Source organism: Acomys minous (genome assembly GCF_964271855.1).
Source record: "Acomys minous genome assembly, chromosome: 8".
NCBI lineage: Eukaryota > Metazoa > Chordata > Mammalia > Rodentia > Muridae > Acomys > Acomys minous.
This window is the reverse complement of record NC_140489.1, coordinates 61,046,396-61,066,195: the sequence shown is the minus strand read 5'-3', so window position 1 is coordinate 61,066,195 and position 19,800 is coordinate 61,046,396. Positions and strand designations below refer to the sequence as shown.

The following is a 19,800-nucleotide window of genomic DNA, read 5'->3' as shown; positions in this document are numbered from 1 at the left end:
TAAGGAGACTAAAATTAGGATATCTGTTAGTATAAAATCTCCAAATTTAATTTATTTTCAGAAAAATACTTCAATTTATAAAATCTCCTTAAAATTTTTTTAAAAAGAAAATTGACTTACTTTGTCCTCTGACCTGACTGCCTGCATAAAGGTCTTACTTAGCTCAGGCTACGGCCAGCCACCACTTGAGTCACACAGGTAAAAACATATTCTACCCAGTATGAAAGCACTTAACGGGAAAGAGTGACTACTTTGTTTAAGATAGAAAATGTCTTGTATTAAAAGTGGACAAGTAGAGGGACTAAAGAGATGGCTCAGCAGTTAAGAGCTGGTCTTGCTCTTGCAGAGGGCCAGGGGTCACTTCCCAGCACCCACAGCGTGCCGGCAACTCCAGCCCCAGGAGATCTATTGCTCTCTTCCAGCCTCTGTGGTTACCTGCACTAACGCGCATAGCCCCACACAAACACACAGAACTTAAACAGTTAAAAATAAAAATCCAGACTCTACTGTCTGGCTGATGAGTGGGGTCAATGAGCCACTGTGATGAGAAGTTGATACCTGGGTAGTTTTTCTTTCTCTCTGCCTCTACACACCATTCTAGAAGGTTCCGTGCTGCCTGTTCACAGTGAAAAGAATCAATGAGAAAGGTGTAGGGAGAACAAAGCTCAGGGCGTCCGTCCCTGTCGCCACAGCATCTCTGCCTATGCCTGGTTCTTACTGTCTACACTGGGCCTTTCCTTCTCAAAGCACGGCTTTCTGTGCACACCAGCCAGCCCTCAAAAGAAGCTGCAATTACTTACTCTCAGACCCCACTTAGGGAGCTGCAGCAAATTAAAAGACCTGAAAAGCTCTTGCTAGAAACTGGAAAGGAGTTTCTTTAGATGCCTTAATTTTTCTTTTTTATTTTCTGCAAAGTAAACATTCTCTAAATGAGGTAAATTGATTACAACACTCTCAGCACCCATCAGTCATTTATTTTTAGTGAACTCAAGGGTTGCACCTGAGCAACAGCTCCGGGAAGCTGTGTACAGATCTCAATCACGTGTGTCTGTGTTTTTCTATTCCTCAGTGGAGACAACCAGCCCCAGCCTGCTAACCGCGGACAACACCCTTGAGCGCTCCTTTTTCATCCGAATGAAATCCACCCTGACCAAACGCGGAGTACACATCAAGTCATCAGGATATAAGGTAAGCTGGGTGTGGGGAGGGAGCACGTCCAATCCTCCGAGGTGATTCACACTGAGTTCTCCAACTGCACTGGGTCCATATAATTAACACATGGGACCTTGAGTGTTGCACAGCATAGGCTCCCAAGCCATTTTTCTCTCTCAGCGGAGACATGTTTATACTCCCTCCTTATCACTTCGGATGTTACTGGTGCACCAAATGCCCAAGCTCATGTCTTTTCTTAAAACCACTAGTTATTAATATGCCAAGCGCTTCAGCACCTGTAGAAATTCACACTGAGGAGAGGGAGGGGTGACGTCCTCTCAGTCCTGCAGGCAAGGGCTCCAGAATGGCTGCTATGAGAACCCCTCTTTTCTCGTGTTCCCCTTAAAACATCCCCTTTCTCTGAAATGACTATCTCAGTCAATAACGTTGTCACCTACATTTTTACATGCCAATTAAAAAAAAAAAAACAACCAAGTTGGGGCGTTGGGGAGATGGCAGAGTGCTCACTGTGTAAGCATGAGGAGGCTAAGTTTGGATTCCCAGCACCTACATAAAAAGCCAAGCTGAGTGACACAGAGGCGGGTAGGGATGATAGGATCACTGGGGCTCGTGGTCCAGCTTTGACTAGCACAATGAGTAGACCCCCCCCCCCCGGGGCTTGTGAGCCAGCCCCAACTAGCACAGGCAGTAGGCTTATCAAGCTCTAGGCTCAGTGAAAGACTATCTCAAGATATAAGATGGAAAGCAATTGAGGCAGGCGCCCATACACACTCATACACATACACATACACAAGGAAGATGAATCTTAGAAGCCTTCATTTTGAAGTTTCAATTCTTGGACATTAGTCATACTTTAGCATCCATGGAATACTGAAAACTAATATATATATATATATATATATATGTTCCTCACAAGCAGAGATCAAGTCTGGAATCTACATCATTTGAAGGTTAAGGATGTAAAAGCCTTCCAATCTCAAGAAATCTCAACATTCTAGTTACTATAGCAACATAAATTAAGACCTATAAAATTTATGAAATGCCTTTGGAAACCTGAATCATACAACTTTACAACACACTAACCACACTCTTAAACAGCGTTTATTGTACATAGAAAGACAAACACGAACAAAGCACAACCCCGGCGGCGTGCCAGCACGGCGTGCTCCAGGCTAAGACCTTAAAGCTCATCTCTGTTCCTTAGGGTGACAAAAGCATTGTTGGTGGCACTAACAACCATTACTGACAGGGTTTAAAACCTTTATGTAAGTCATCAAAATGCTAGCAGCTGTATAAAGTCAGAGGCACGCACTTCCACTGACATTAATTCTTTAAGGAAAAAAAATGTTTTAAGAAAAAGAAAGGAGGTGGAAAATCCTTCCAAGGACGACCTTTAGCTGAGCTGTCCTACAGTCTTGAAAGGCATGGGAGAAGCAACCTTGACCTTTAGCAGCGTGTAAAGCAAGAGGGAGCAACTGGTCAGTTCCTGCAGTCGCTTCCTCCTGCGGACAGCTAGTGTACGTCAGTGCTTTGCAGGGAAGGAAGGCAGCCTAGTCTTCAGGGCTCCCCTGTCTTAGCGAACAGCATGCACGGCCTCCTCATTAACGGTGAGCATTAGCACATTGGGGTCTCCTAAGCAGACTACAGATGTGAGATATTATTTAAGAGCTAGAAAGGGTCATTCTGTGCATTCCAGATTTGGGAATCCTGGGCTTTCCTTTTTAACTCTTACTTTTCTGTCTGCTGGCATCCTTTCTCATTTCTGCTGGTGGGTAGGGGGCATAACACAAGTGGAAAGCAACAGTACAATTCAATGCCGTTGGGTAGTTTAATTTTTTGAAGAATGAAATTATTTCATACTACAAACTATAGCTTACAAAGCTCTTTGGATAGTCGGTCCTCATGAAGAGCAGGGCCTATGGCTATAACAATGATGAGGGCAAATAGCTTGTCCAGGCAAGAGACCAAGTATCTCCTTAGGTTGTGATGGGCCATGTAGGTGCCTCCGTAAAGCTGCCTTTGCTGTCTGACCTGAAACTGGACTTGTGAACACCATCCACTCAGCGAAGACTTTTGAGCTCCCAGCATGGGAGTTGTTTTAGAATCCAAAATCCCAGCAGCAAACAATGCAAAGTCCTTGCGGTCATAGAGCGTGCACTGCAGTGGTAGGGGTGGGGGTGGGGGCCGTAGCAAGTACCAAAGCAGGGGTCCAGAGCATAACAAAAGCTGAAGGAATAGCAGTCAAGGTCACCCGTCTGGGAACCATGTGACAGGCCGGGCTTGATTATCTCTCACAACCATCCTAGGAGAAATATGTGGACTGTTCCCATTTTAGAGATGACAAAACTAAGGGTGGGGAAGGTAATTAGCCTGCCCAAGGTCGCACGTTGAAGAAACAGAGCTTGGACTTGGGAAGTCTGAGTCCATACTCCATGCCTTTGCTCACCAGGCTACCCTATGCGGGGTGAAGTCAGGAAACGTGAGTGCTGGAGACTAGTTTAGAGAGGGTAGATCACAGGGGCTCCCCCAAGTAAGTGCCATGTCACCTGTGAGTCACGAACGAGAAGGGACTAATATGTGTACAGCTGTGGCGGGGGACATGTCTGAAACAACATAAACTTGGGGATATATATATATATATGTGTGTGTGTGTGTGTGTGTGTGTGTGTGTATGTATGTGTGTGTGTGTGTATGTATGTGTGTGTGTATATATACAATATATATATATATAATGAACTTACCATGAAAAGAGAGACAAAATTTCAAAAGCACAACCTCGAACAAGAAAGAGTTGGCAAGCATTTAGAAGCCGTTCTGGAACCTGTCAACTCATGAAATGTTAGAGTGCCCATATCACTGCGACATGCTGGTCAGAAGGCCTGTGTCAAGAAACCAAGGACATCTCTAGCCAGGGTCCTGTGCCTCTCCTCAGAACTGCTACCCACAATCCTTTTATTCCCCTCCCCCCCCCAGGAAGATGACTCATCCTGCAGGCTCAGCCTTGCCCCTTCTGTACAACAAATGTTCCTCCTTAATTAACCTTGTCTGAAAGTTAGGGGAAGGCCCGGCAAGAGCCTGTGACACGACACAGCTCAGCAACATCCCTGTTTATCTGCTCATGCTCAGTAAGTAAATCTAGCAGCTTATAAAACATCCCAATAAAACTGGTAATCACCCACCACCACACAATAAACACAAATCAAAACGAACAGCCATGATCATTTCTCTGCACTTCCAATATTGCTTCTAATTTATCATCATCATCTACATGCTGGTTTTCCAGAAAGGTCCACAAAGGACTATCTAGGTCATTGTATTTCTTCTTCTTTTTTTTTTTTTTTTTTCCCTGTGACCTCAGACTATGGACCTTTCTAACTTTCTGCAAGGCTTGTTCTCTCTCTTGCTGTTGTCAGGATGGCAGCCACAGTAACACAGGCGCACTTACTGAGTGCTGCCTGCACTCAAGGACTGTGCCTAACACTTTATACTTATCAGTCCACAAAGGGACATGACATTCTTTTAAAATCTGTGCGCAGTCTGCACACTGTATGCCCAGTTTACAGGTGGTAACACGAGTGAACTGCTTTCCCATTCAGAGAGTGTGAATAGGAGCCAGGCAATTTAGCCCCAGAATTTGCCCTCTCAGGCCATCTGCCTCGCTCTTAAAAGAATGAAAATGGTCCCCAACTCCGAGATGATGGGCATCAATATGTGGCGTAGCTTACTGTGTCCCACTGCTCTAATGCACCATGGTACAGTGAGTCCAGTGCCTTCCAAAGACCCATCCTCCTTTCCAGGACTCTCAGCCTAGCCTGGATCTCCAAAGTCTGAAGCCTTGGAGCAGTGGCTCGATGTCGCAATGGAAAAATCCCACACCTGGCTGCATCTGCCAGGTCATAGCACAGCCATAGCATAGCCATAGTGAAAGCACAGATGGTACTAAAAATAACCCATAAAATTACCTCCAGGCTCCGTGCATACGGTATATATGAAACATAAATGGGTTTAAATCTTTGGTCCCATCCCCAGAATATCTTGCCGTGTATGAGAATATTTTAAAATCCGAAAAATTCTTAAAACCTAAGACACTAAAACACTTTTAGCCCCGAGCATTTCAAGTAAGATATACTCAGCCTGGATCTCATAACTAAGAATTTTAGCCACGGAGAGCCCATTCCGTCCCTGATTCAGGAATGAAGTGGGGGGAGAGGCATTCACTTGCCACACCCCAGACCTCAGGGAATTGCTCCCAGGAAGTTTTGTTCTTTCTGCCCTCATCTGCTTTGCAACCCACAGTAGCATGCTATCTGGTCCAGCCACTTTCTATGCCTTAGGGGCCTCCCTGTTGTTTAGGTCTCATTGTTGGCCACATATCTTAGCATAACACAGCTCTCATTTAAATTGCTTTGCATCAATATTCTGTCTTCTTGATTAGGTCTGTGTCTGGGGGAACTTACTAGGTAGAGTACATGGGGCAAAAGGAGATATGTAATCAGGGAAGTTATGGAAAAGAACACTAATTGGGTCGCCTCCTTAGCTCCTGTCTTCGGAGGATAGCTTCCTCTGGTGTGGAACTTCCTGCTTTCTAATCTACTCTTGCCTGCCCACCAGCACCTCTGCCATCCCTGGAATATTTATCCCTACACATTTTAATGTCCTGATTCTAATAGCAGAACGGGGCCACCTATATTCTGGGAAACAGACAAATAGAGAGACCCTATGCTGTTTTAGGCAATGCTAACAGTGTCATCCAGTTCTTCACAGAGGTGAAAGCTGCAAGTGACTGTAGTTACTGCCTGCCATGGCATCTACTCGGGGTTCACTAAGGGACACTGGGGGGACTCAGGAGATTTTTTTTTAATCCGACAATCCTTATCTGGAATGATTTGGTACCAAAGGGTTGAACTAACTGACTGGAAGGCCATCCAACCACTTTAAGAATCAGAACCAGAGAACAGCTGTAAATTCATTGGCTTATTGCAGCGGTTTCTCAACCTTCCTAATAAAATTATTTTGTTACTCCTTAATAACTGTAATTTTGCTACTATTACGAATCATAATATTGATATCTGGTATGTGGGATATCTGATATGTGACGCCTGTGAAAGGGTCCGTTCAACCCCCACAACCCCTAAGTTGAGAACCACTGGTTTATTGAAATTGGTGATAACTTCCTTTTTATGAACCTCTAGTCCTAAATGTATAGGGCAAAAGTGATAAATTGAGGTGTGAAAATTAACTAAAGAAAGCCACTTACCTTCTTCAAGCATACACATAAGTGATTTTCAAAGTATAAATACCTCTTGTTCATTTCAGGAAGTTCCTAGTGGCAGCTGTCCCGTGGCGTAAATAAGCTCATACAATTTTCACAGTGGTTTATTTCATTTGGACTTTGTAGAACGCTCTAAAGATTTGATAATGCTATGGAGCCTTTCCCATGGCAAATTAGCTCTGCATCTATAGGTCCTGGAATTCTTAGGCTTATTCATTCATCTCAAGTTACAAAATCCCATCTACTATGAAGCCACCTTCAGAACTTTTCAGAACAAGTTAGTATGTCTCCTAGAAGACGTTTTTTCAGTATCGTACTCCCCTTCCCTTCCTCTTCGCCTTGCCTTCTCATTACCCATCCAGCATTAGAGTGCCCTGAAGCCCTGAAGCCCTGCACCAAAAGCAGCAGCTTACACAAGAGAAACACAAAACCATGTTTTCTTCTCCGATATCCTCACATGGATAAGGATCATTTTCTAAAAGAATTATTGCAAAATTTTTTTTTAGAAATATTATACTTGGGGCTGGAGAGATGGCTCAGTGGTTAAAAGCACTGACTGCTCTTCCAGAGGTCCTGAGTTCAAGTCCCAGCAACCACATGGTGGCTCACAACCATCTATAATGTGATCTGGTGCCCTCTTCTGGCATGCAGGTGCATATGCAGGCAGAGCACTGTGTATGTCATAATAAATAAATAAACTTTTTTAAAAAATTATACTTTAAGGCAAGTGATGGTGGCACATTTTTTCAATCCCAGTATTTGAGAGGCAAAGGCAGTTGGATCTCTGAGTTCGAAACCAGTATGGTCTACAGAATGAGTTCCAAAACTGCCAGGACTAAACAGAGAAACCCTGCCTTGGGAAGACAAAAGAAAAAAGAAGGCAGAAGAGGATAAGGAGGGAGGGAGAGAGGGAGGGAAAGAGGGAGGGAGAGAGGGAGGGGAAGAGGAGGAGGAAGAAGGAGAAGGAAGAAGAAGAAGGAGAAAGAAGAAGAAGAAGAAGGAGAAGGAGAAGGAGGAGGAGGAGGAGGAGAAAAAGAAGAAGAAAATAAAAAACTACATTTAATTAAAGGCTAGCAAGATAGTTCAGTGGGTAAAGTAGCTTGCAGACAAGCCTCATGACTTGAGTAAATAAATAAATGTAAAGAGAATTATTTTCAATGGTACCCGGTCCCTCTTTCCTGTTTGCTTAGGTAGAAGTCAAGAGAATTCTCAATATCAAAATCACAACTACTTAATTGCAAAGGTTTAAGGTTCTTTATGTACAGACTGAGTCTTGATTGGATGTTTCTATCTATTGGAGTTTCGGGATGCTTGCACACTGGTAGAGATCTTGCTGCAGTAGTCATTTGGAAGCTGTGTCTCCTTGTCTCCTTGCCCAAGAAGCAACTATGTGCAGAGAGAACTGTTGCATGGGGATGTGCCCAGAACTAAGTGGAGGGCGCAGTGTGGCTGCAGTTTTGCACTGGAAATTTCTGAGAGCATTCATCAAGTGAAAGTTGCTCTTGCTCCCTGTCAAGTGTGGACAACACGAGACACCATCTGAAAGTTCCTCTCAGTCTGGGTTTCAGAACTGCCCCAAGGACTAGACACATTAGTCCTCCCACTGAAGGTTTTGCTTCCGTTCCGTGTTGTCTTGAAATGATGACTACAGCATCCTACAACATCCAAGCTCTGCAGAATGTGACTATTTTGTCAAATCAATAGATGAAGTTTCAGAGAGACCAGAAATTCTGTCAATCTAGTCAGACTTTCAAAGACTGTGCATTTATTATCTTTCAGTCAACCCCAACACACGGAATAAATTGACAAAGAAAAAAAATATTTCCAGAGTATAGTTTATAGACAGAGGTTACCCTGGTGAAAAAAATGCAAATAGAGAAGAGAACCAATAAAATCAAAAATTTTAAATCATTGTTGTCTCTGCTCACCTCTGCACAATTGTGCATTACAACATGGTTTCCAGTGTCATTTAAATATAGCCGACATTGATTCTGATCTAAAGGCATGTATTTCCCATTACCAAGGAATGGCAGAAGATCCAGCTTGGGATGTGGCATTTCTGCCAGCACTAAACTTTTTACCAACCAGAGATGTAATCAGTAGCCATTCTGTGATATGTCTAACTAAGCCAGTGACTGACACCTAAATGTGCCACTAACCCACAGGCCCTTCATTTCGCATTATGTAAAAAAAAAAAAAAAAAGAAAGAAAGAAAAAAGAAAAAAAGAAAGTGGAGGAAGTCACTATAGAGCCCCCTGGCTAATGTTGTATCTTCTCAAGTTGGTTTCTAAGCATTTGCTGGCACAAATAACAAAAGTGACAGTCACCTTGAAAAAGACCTCCCCGATGAAAAGAAAATGGCCCTTTTAATATAATATGTCTTTAATACTCTTCAAAAAATTATAATGGGTTTCATCACTATACTCTCAATCTCATAGATGTGTTTATATAATTGTCCCTTTTATTGACAGTGGCTCATAGAAATTAGTTTTTAAATGGGCTTGAGAACTAGAAGGCAAACACTTGGACAATTCATTATTTCTTTCAGGCCAACACTTCAATATGCCAAAAGCCTTAAACACATCAGCACTGTCCCACAGTCCCTGCTTCCCTAAAATAGTCTCTTAATCCAATAGCTTGAAAAAAAATAATTTTTTAAACTCTGAAAATTCTAAGGGCTTGAAGATAAATTACTCAGAACCTCAAAAGCATCCTGATGCTCAGTGAGTAAGCACAGGGCTGTGACATCGGGTAGCCAAGGATTTGGAGTTTGTTCTGCATCCCCAGTTCTTTGACTTGAAGTAGATTGTTTGACTGCTTGAAGTTCCCTGCCTCATAAAGAGAAAATGGCAAGAGAGTCTCCTTTGTGAGGCTACTGTAAAATGAAACAAAGGCATGAAAGTAAAGTGCCCTCCATGACTCCCGGCATCTATGGCACGTGTCCAGTGTCCATAGGTGATGTTTCCCATCCATGGACCTCGCTGAGAGTTTGACAGATGTGAGTCCAGACTACCTGAAACCTTAACGTCTATGCCTCTGCGTGCACACCTGTGATGATGGGCAGTAACTCATTAGGACCTCTTCAGACTACCTCCTGGAAGCTGTATGGGCTCCAGAATAATAAATGATTTCTCTAGAATATAGAAAATGCATTTATTTCTGGGAAATTTCTTTTTGCTTTAGTGTCCTGAATATTGATTTGATTATAAGGGACAAAATATGACTGAAATACGTCATCTGTCCCTTTAACAAAAGAAGCACATACCAAATGGTTTTCTTTGGAATTGATTTAGCGTCATGGCAAGACTAATACAGCCCTTTAATGTAAGAAATGTAGTAGAGGCAGGGCTAATTTGATGCTGTTGATCTCTAGAATAAATGGGACTTCTAGGATCTGCAGTGCACAAGGTTCCGAGTTTTGCTTAGAGTCTCTGCATATCATAAATTGAACTCTCAAGAGTAGGCAACTGCCACTGTGGCCTAAATTCTGCTGCATCCCTGAGGAAATTCTGTTTGCTCATTCCAAGTAGAAGAAAGGGGTTAGAATCGTGGACTTCAGATCTCCTCGTATATTGCCTCCTTGGACAGACATGGTATCAATCACACATTTTCCATCACCATAAAAGTCCTGCCAAACTCCATCACCCTAAAAGCATAATCTCATAACTTACTAAGCTCTTTGAGTAGAAAGACTCTTATTGAAGCAGAATAATACCCACTATGACCTGTTCTCATCCTTCTAGGATCATATTCAAGGGAGATAGATGCCTTGGGCTGCCATATTGACATGCGTGCACGCAATGTGTACTTGTGTGTGAATATGTGCACAAGGTTTTTTTTTTTTTTGGTTTCTTGTTTGTTTGGTGTGTGTGTGTGTGTGTGTGTGTGTGTGTGTGTGTGTGCGTGCGTGTTGCTTTTTAAAAAGGGGTCACTATTTAGCCCTGGCTGCCCTTGAACTCACAGAGCAATCCGCTCACCTCTGCCTCTTGAGTGCATGGTGTTCAAGGCGCATGCTGCCATACCCAGTCTGCTTTTACATTTTGATCTGAGCACACTCACACATTTTGACCTCTAGATTGCCATGGTGGAGAGTCACATTTCGGCTCATATAAATTGTTGTTTGACTCATAGCAGCAATGCTACCTTTCCTTACAGGTAACTTTGTACTAGCTTCAGATTCTTCCTGGAGTATATACCGTCCTTTGATATGAGTCTCAACATGTATTGCACTGAGATTTTCATTAAAAAATAACTTTCTTCCCCCACTCTCAATCAAAACAAACTCAAGAGTCCCCCTGCAACCCATCACCTGCTTTGCTGTCCTGCACCATTACTTCCCAGGGCATTGAATACAACCTGACACTATTCTATATAGGGTTTTGTTTTGTTTTGTTTGTTTGTTTGTTTGTTTGTTTCCTTTCAACCATAGTTTAAATGCAAGATCCTAGAATGGTATAAAACACGCAGTTGAAATTAAGAAAACTTTCCTTTTTCAGAAATGAATGTGTTTAAAAAATACTGTTCATAGTTTGTAGTAAGGCCAGAATATATCCCTCTCTGGGCAGTGGCGTGTGTGTGTGTGTGTGTGTGTGTGTGTGTGTGTGTGTGTGTGTGTGTGTGTGTAATCTGGATCTCCAGTTCTTTAGAAGGGACTTGGAGCTCAGAATGTGTTCCCCCATGAACATTTAACTCTGTGACTTTCCAGAGCCTGATGGGTATAAGTTGACATTTTCTTGTGCCTTTCAAATGGCTATGCAAATGGCTGACACACTCTTTGGCCAGCATCTTTCATATTTCCATATTTGGTTGTTAAAAATTAACATGCACTTAACTTAAACCCCACTTGTGCCCAATTCTTCTGGTTAGAGCTCTAGAGGCAGAATCAAGAGATGCTTGATTGTTACTTGGTAGTTCTGAGTACATGAACATTCCTCAACAGCCCCTTCCCGAATGTCCTTCAAACTCTTGAGTCCTTATAGAAGTTATGAATGCAGAGTGGCTTAATTGAAGCACATCTAATGGGGTGAGTTAGAAAACTCTACACACACAACGCCCCCCAGCACTCTGCAATGCAAGGCAGGCATCCTAAATATTCTGGCTTCCTGGTTCTTCAGTTTAAGAAATTAAACACTAGGACTTGCCTTTGATGCTCACCAGCCAGTGGTGGTTGGGACTGTCTCCTGATGCCTCCTCTGTACATTAGAGGTGCAGCTCCTTTGGGGTGCTCTGGATAGCATGAGAGAAGACATGCCTCCACAAGGACATCCCTGATGCCTAAAAAGAGGGAACTTGAAAGCTAATTTGTTGTATAGCTTTGTAACAAAAGGTAGTGAAGTAACCAAACTTATTCCAGAACTTTAACCAAGTCTTTTGTTTGTTTGTTTGCTTGTTTGTTTGTTTGTTTGTTTCTCTATATAGCCCTGGTCATTCTAGAACTTGCTTTATAGATCAGGCTGGCATCTAACTCAGAAATCCCCCTGTCTCTGCCTCCTGCGCACTGGGATTTAAGGTGTGGTGTGCCACTACGCCTGGCATGGGGACTTCTAATTCTTCAGGATGGCTCAGCTTGTGAACCTTGTCCTGGGGGGATTACAGATAGACTAAAATGACTCAGACTCAGAGAAATCACTTTTGATCCTAAACTGAGGGCAAAAACAACATATTGGTTTGAGGGGATCCTCTTGTCTAGTGCTAGGGGTAGGGACAAAAACCGTCACTCACTTCATCATTACACACATTCATTCTTGTCTTTGACCAAGCAACATTTACATGGTATCATATCCTCCACCTTGGATTTGAGGAATTGATAACCGATGGATACCTATGCTAACACTATCTGAAATCATTTTAAGTTTCCATTTGAAAGAATCTGAAATACACTGAGTAAATGGGAAAACACTTTTTAGTGATAAGTAAAATTAACAATATAAATTCTAAGGCTCTTAATGAAAAATACCACTGAACTAGAAAATTTTTATTTTGGTTTGGGGGGAGGTTATTACTCTCTCGCCTCTCTCTCTCTCTCTCTCTCTCTCTCTCTCTCTCTCTCTCTCTCTCTCTCTCTCTGTGTGTGTGTGTGTGTGTGTGTGTGTGTGTGTGTGTGTGTCTGTCTGTCTGTCTGTCTGTCTGTCTGTCTGTCTGTCTGTCTCTGTGTGTGTGTGTGTCTGTGTCTCTCTCTCTCTCTCTCTCTCTCTCTCTCTCTCTCTCTCTCTCTCTGTCTGTCTCCCTCTCTCTGTGTCTTTCTGTGTCTCTCTCTGTGTCTCTCTGTGTCTCTCTCTGTGTCTCTCTCTATGTCTCTGTCTCTCTCTATGTCTCTGTCTCTCTCTATGTCTCTGTCTCTCTCTCTGTCTCTGTCTCTCTCTCTGTCTCTGTCTCTCTCTGTCTCTCTCTGTCTCTCTCTCTGTCTCTCTCTCTCTGTCTCTCTCTCTCTGTCTCTCTCTCTCTGTCTCTCTCTCTCTGTCTCTCTGTCTGTCTCTGTCTCTCTCTCTGTCTCTGTCTCTCTCTGTCTCTCTCTCTGTCTCTCTCTCTCTCTCTCTCTCTCTCTCTCTCTCTCTCTCTCTCTCTCTCTCTCTCTCTATCCTGGAGACCAGGCTGGCCTTGAGCTCACAGAGATCAGCCTGCCTCTGCCTTCCAAGTGCTGAGATTAAAGGTGTGCACTACCACACAGAGCCTAACATTGATATTCTTGGCTTGTGTTGATATTAAGAAACTACCCTCTTCCCTATGAAATGCATATTTTATCTCATTAAAGGGGAAGACCTAGAAGAGGATGCAGTTTACCCAAGACCCCATAGTAGCTGTATCCCTAGTACCCGGACACAATGGAAGGATTTTAACTTCTGTGGATTTGAGCTTTAAGACACAAGGTGGTAGTGGTGCTAGCACTTGCAGGTCCTTAGACATTCAAAGACCACTGTAGCCTCACCATGCTGAAAACAAATCCAAAAGGAGACCTGGGTAGACAGAGCATGCTCAGTAAGTGAAAGGGTAGTGAAACTCACACCCACCAACCACACTGTCCCTATTCCACAGAGAGCTAATGATGACAAAGTCTGGAGTCACCCCTTGTCTCATCATCCCCCAGCCCGAATTGGTCCTACCCCTTGAGATAAATCTCAGCGGGTGTGAACCATGAGACAGTGTGGTCCCCAGAGACTCCTCTCCCTTTTGCATTCAGGGATTGCACCTCCTAATCATGCCATCCAGTTCTAAAAGCCTCTAAAGCATGGTGCTCTGCTCAGGGAAATTCATGGGCACCTGCTTTGATTTACTACTTCCTGCTTAGAATAATTTCTACGCAGCTGTGGCATTGCAGAGACTCTGCCCAAAGTATCAAGCAGTGATGCTCAGTCAAGAAGGGGTATGTTGGCTGTTTGTTTTACAATGATTTCAGCTATTCCTTCTTTTCCCGCACAGCATCATTAGTAATGTGTCATTCTAATAAGAGAGATTTCCCCTTTGTTATCATGGAGGAAAGAAGAAATCATCCCTGGCATAAAAAAAACTGAGGTGATATTTCAGCAATATCATTTCGCCGGAGATAAAATGGAAAGCTTTATTACTCCCTGTGCTTTAAAGAAAGCTGAACAAGGCATATGCTACCCAGGAGCTTACCTATTTAAGCTCTTTGCAGAGTGGTAGGAAATCACCAAATTTAATTGTCCCACCTAGTTGCAGTAGGTAGCAAAGCTTTACAAGTACGTGCTGAAAATAGTTTGAAAATAAGTCTTATCTGTCTCTAAGAATCAGAGAAAGCAAAAGAGAGTCCCAGAGTAACCAGGAATGATCTCATTTTCCTCCTGCAACATCACCTGACTTTCAAAGTACTTAGCAATTGATTTTGCTCAGTCATGTGCCAATACTGATTGTACACTTATGTGCATTACACACTGTGCTGATGTTAGGAAGACAACTGACAAATAAAGCCAAGTTCTTGGTCCAGAGAACAGAAGCTAGATCTAGGCAGGTTACACAAAGGAAGGATTATGAGGCAACTGTGCTTTGTGCTACAGTAGAGGTGTGTTGATGGGCAATAGAATGGAGTGAGTAATGGAATGGAATAGATCTCAGAGAGAGCATCTTTTTAGCCATGTCTTTATGGACAGGGTCACCCGGCAGAGATGCTGAACAAGGAAACATGATGCAGAAGGACAATGCAGGCAAAATACTGAGAATTGAGTGCATTGTAGAGAAAGAACTCTGGTGCTCTGGCAAGTGGGGCATACAGTCATCTCAGGGGAGGCAAGTGGGGAGCAAAGAAATCTCAGCAAACTCAGCAAATGTGGACAGGACTAGGCGCCTTGGCTTCATGCACTTCCATATTCAGTGTTCAGAATAACAAGAATGGAAATTAGGTATAGCTCATGTTAACAAAATGTCTTGGATTCATTATAAGAAAAGGGGACATGATTCTATTAACAAGGAAGCCATGAAGGTTGTTCTTTGCCTATGGGACAAAAGACTAAGTATGTCGATTTAAGGAAGTCTCTGGGAAATTCCGTTTATAAATTTCTCACGCCATTGCTCCTTTTTTGCTATTCTACCAATATGCAACAGGAATTTTCAAATTGCTCATATAAATAGACATTCCAAATGGAGGACTATGAGTCTCCTGGAGTCAAAGCAAAAGCAAACTAATAAAAAGTCCTTACGCACTCAAATCCTTGGTTATAAGGTGAACGGGAATAGTAAGTCAGCGTTAGACCCTAGTCATGGACTACTAGTTTTGCCCACACCAGGAATCTGGCTTCTGAGAGATGCCTTTAGGTGTAGTAAGGTTTTGGGCTTCTAAGATGGCAGCAATGTTTTTCAACTGTGCCCTCTGACACCCAGGCCTTTCATCCCTGTAAAATCTGTACATGTCAAACCAGTTACAGCTCAACTGCAATTAAATAACTGTTCTCCAATGAAAGGAAATGGTGGCATAAAAATAGGAGTTTTGTACCTGAAAATATTAAATATTGTTAGTTCTTTAAAAGGGAGAATAATGCATAATATACGGCTATCAGATTTTCACTTTGAGGAAACTTCTATCTGTTTTCTCTTCTCCCCAGAAAGTAAAATTTCTTTTCCTGGGATTGAATACACAATCACTTTTTTTCCAAATAGTCTCACAATGTAGTCAAGGCTATCATTGAACCCGTGGATCTCCTGCCTCAAATTCTTGAGTTCCTGGGTATCGGAATGCACTACCACCCTAAGCATTCCATTAAAAAATAATAATAAATTCTCAAGAGTTTCTTTAAAGAGATGTGTTTCTCCTGAGTCTTGTGGCATCTCCATATGCTTTGACTTCATCAACTGAGTTGCTTTTATCTGACTGGTTTGAATATTTTCTCCTCCAGATAATCAGTGTCTGTAATTGTTCACAAATGCTTCTCCTCTTATCACAAAGTTAACCTAACCTCACAGAGTATAATCCCAACCATGAAAAGGCCTCATACAAGTAGCTATGTCAGCACATGTCGGCTCCTTGGACTGCAGGGGAAACTGCATCGCTAGTAGTTCTTGGCTCCTTCTTATTACCATATGCAGAGGCTGGAAAAATGAATTGGACACAAATGGGTTTGGTCATGTGTAGTTTCTCTGCATGTACTAAAACAACACGTAGCTGATACACAGTAAACAAACAAGCATTATAGGTTATTTTCACTCACTTTATAGACATATGCATTCATAAATTCTGATCTGGTTGTAAGAAGCCAACTTTGATGGGACCAGACTCACAGACAAGCTTTGGATCCCTGGCACAGACTCAGTGCGACTTCATGTTGGCAATTTGTCAGCCCTTCTCCGTCAAGGAAAATGGTTTTTTTAGTGCTTGCCTATTAGCAATCACATGTATAATATGAAATTGAGTTTTGGGGAGGATGGTCTACCATCTGTCTTTCTGATTTTGTTTTCAGCATTTCTTGCTCAAGTTCTAGTGTGTAGCAGACTGTTGTAAAGGAGGGTTTGCTCACAAGACCAGACTCTAGTAGACTCTTCCAACTTTTAGAGTTTTTTTTTTAAAGAATTCTTTATGTGTATGAGCATTTTGCCTGCACATATATATGTGCATCATATGCATGCCTAGTACTTGTGGAGGTCAGCATGTGGTGTCTCATACCCTGGAACTGAGTTGCAATTGTTGTGAACCACAATGTGGGCGCTGAAAACTGAAATCCACAACCAACAGGTGCTCTTAACCTCTGAGCCATCGTTCCAGCCCCACTTACAGAACTTTAAAACAGGAAATCATCAGTGCTGCCATCTGCATTTTCCTTTGAATGTCTGTTTTGAGTTGGGCTCATTTTTCATATGGAGAGTCTATTAGTGTGCTTTGAGGAGCACGACATTTTTACAAAAAACAAAAACAGAAATAAGAACAAAACTTTACAGAGAAAGTGGGATATAACAAAGGACAGAAAAACAGATCTCAACCAGACTAATATGAATAATGAAGATGTGTATAATTTCTCTTTCAAATTCCATATGCTAAGATTTTTTATCAATAATATTGTTTTTCTGCAATAATATCTGCCTGGGAGAAAATCAGCACTATTTGCTGTCAGGCTTATACTTCTAAAAATATGCTCAGGATGGTTCTGTGAAATTGATTTTTTTTAAAGTATTCTCCATGATGTAGAAAGATTGCTCAGAAGAGCACCCCCAAGCCTTTCATGTGTGACTATACTGGTGTGGCGGGCATTTATTATGCTATAAACTCCATCACTGATTTTGGCCGGTCCAGATTGATTCTGCAGTAACTGTAAGTAATGAACCTTCCAGAGCCCAAAGCAGGGTAAGGAAAAGAAAAGGAGAGGTATCCAGTACTCTCATGGCTGTGAGAATACAAATCGTAAGGATCGTTTAGTCTCAGCTTTTATCAGATCATGCAGCCAATACCCTACAAAGCAAGGAAATATACACCCAAAAGCATCTGCTGGTTCCTTGATCTTGCTTCAGCAACTACAACAGCAAACACAATGAGAATATTTCTTAGGGAAAATAAATCATTTATTGTTCCTTTACAAACTTGTTCCTTTTCACCTTCCTCTCTCCCACCATCAGATGACCATGAATCAAGAAAGAGGTTTCCATTCCCATTACATCTGAAATGGAACCCAAAGGCCAGTATATTAAAGGCTTAGTCCTCAGGATAATGCTGTTGAGGGGGTGGGGGGCTAGTGGGGGGCTTTTAGGTTATTAACAGCATGATCTTGGAGAGAATTGTAGGATCTTGGGCCCCTCCTTATGTCTTATTTTACTTCTTGTCATGTGGTCCCTCAAGATGTCCTTCCACAGCCCAAACCAACAGAGCCAAACACTCCTGGACTGGGAACCCTAGCACCAAGAGCCAAAACCTGTTGCTTTATAAACAGAATCTCAGATTTAATAGCAGAAGGCTGATGAGAGCTTAGAGAAGCTTGATGTCAGTGCCCCATACCCAGAGTCAATGGGCTGTTGGACAAGTTGAAGTTCCCAAGGGTTTGAGGGAAACAATCCTCCATTCAGACATTTGTAAAGAAGAAAACTGGTTACCCTGGATAAGCTGATTTCTGATCCTGTGTAGAAAATGAGAAGAGTGGGAGAACACTGGCTCAGGAACACCTAAGGTGTTGACTTGAGAAAGCTATGGCTGCATGCACTTTAAGAAAGCAGCACCACCTCGTGTTGGAGGGGTTTTCCTGCTGGTCTTTAAAACTGAGTGCTAAGGAAATGGGCAGGAAGTGGAGGAATGGCACAGAGTGTAATTTAGGCTCATAAATACCAGTAGACATAGAACACAGTGGGAGGTCTTTGCAGCAAAGGAAGGAGGGAAACATGGGCATTAAAAGAAAGCATTGAAGTCATACTCCACTTGCCAGATAAGCAAAGAAGGTGTTTGATTCCTTCTTGCCCAGCTCCCTCCCAACTCTTAGATTGGGGCTAAGGCCAATCCCAAAGGGTTGATGGTGAAAGTGGCATAGGAATGTCATGGCTGGGTAGACATGCAAGTAAGCAACATTTTATGTCAGTTTTGGAATCAGTATTTCCCATTCCCATCCCACTGAATTTGTTAAAAAAAAAAAAAAAAAAAAAAAACAAGAGACACAAATAGATAGTCCATTTCATAAGGTTACTAAGAAGCTTCATTGTCCTTTTTTTTTTTTTTTTGCTATTTTTCCAAGACAAATACCACAGCTTCTTCTGAGAGTCTTTAACCATATTCTTCTCTTTTTCCCTCTATAACATCATAGAATCGGAGATTTGAAAGGTCTAAAGCTGTGTTGCTTGACTATTGTAAGGTAGGCCTGACAGAATGAGCCACTGGGGGCCTCTTTGAAACATGAGCATTTCTCACCAAAGAGATTGCTCTGTAGTGTCTCACAGAAGAAATCATGGGTCCAGCAGGCAAGGCTTTAGCTATGAGCATGAAGAGTGAGACACATGAGGAAGCTGTAGTCTGTGATAGGGGAAGATACTGGACATGACAGACAGAGAACCAGATTCAAGGCAGATCTTTCCATCTCTGAGGGAGACCTTACCCCTGAGTCACATGTTGCTGAAAACATTATTGGAGATCAGCCTCCTTCCTAGGATCTTCTGGGTCCTGCCCTGTGGACACAGAAGGCAAGTGGTGTAACAATAAAAAGAGCCACAACCCCAAAGGTCCTGCCTTAAGTCCTGCTTGGTAAGGGAAAATAATGAGTTTTGAAAGATTCTAATTTTACATCCATTCAGAGAGAACTTGCTTGCCACTGAGCCTCGGGGCTCTGCAGTGTGCCATGGCACACAGGCCACCTCCAACTCAGCTCAATCTGTTACTTTCAGTGACCGAGTTGAAATTTGAACATGTCATTTAGAAAATTAGAATGATTAAGAGAATTGCAATGCTGGTGAACCTTCCAGAACCCTTTGGGTTGTCTTCTGGGGGTCAGGGCAAAGATATAAAATCTGCCTGTGGACAAAGAGTAGCATGGTTATATGTCTTTCTGAAATAACTAGGCAATTCAGTAGGCATATTTATGACCAATTAAGACGACCACAGGGTCACTTGGTGAGTTGCATAAAAATTGACCATTAATTGAGTAGCAAAATATTTCAACCAAAGTTGATTCACACATATCATTGTAACCTAAATTCAATAGCTGATGGTGTGAATATTTACTGTTTCACCCCAGCAGAGCCACACACACAAAGAGCAAACTACATTGAAATTAATGAGCAGAACACATAATTGCTGTATATGGTGTAGCTTTTGTGTATATGTTAGATAGTGTAAGAAATTCTGTCATTGTCATTATGGGTGGCCTGGTCTTGTTAGTAGCAAGTTATGTCTGAGACCCAGTTTCCCTTGGTAAGTCGTTCACCTTAGAAACTCTTTAGCCTCA

At 42.3% G+C, this 19,800-nt stretch overlaps 1 protein-coding gene across 19 annotated transcripts in view; it reads left to right on the top strand.

Moving 5' to 3' along the window:
- NPAS3 (neuronal PAS domain protein 3) overlaps window positions 1–19,800 on the top strand; it is an 836,020-nt gene that overhangs the window by 768,727 nt on the left and 47,493 nt on the right. For all 19 annotated transcript variants that reach the window (XM_084791792.1, XM_084791793.1, XM_084791790.1 and 16 more), the window contains one exon: window positions 1,070–1,188. In XM_084791792.1, coding sequence (XP_084647918.1) covers window positions 1,070–1,188 — 119 coding nt within the window. The remainder of the gene's footprint in view (window positions 1–1,069; window positions 1,189–19,800) is intronic.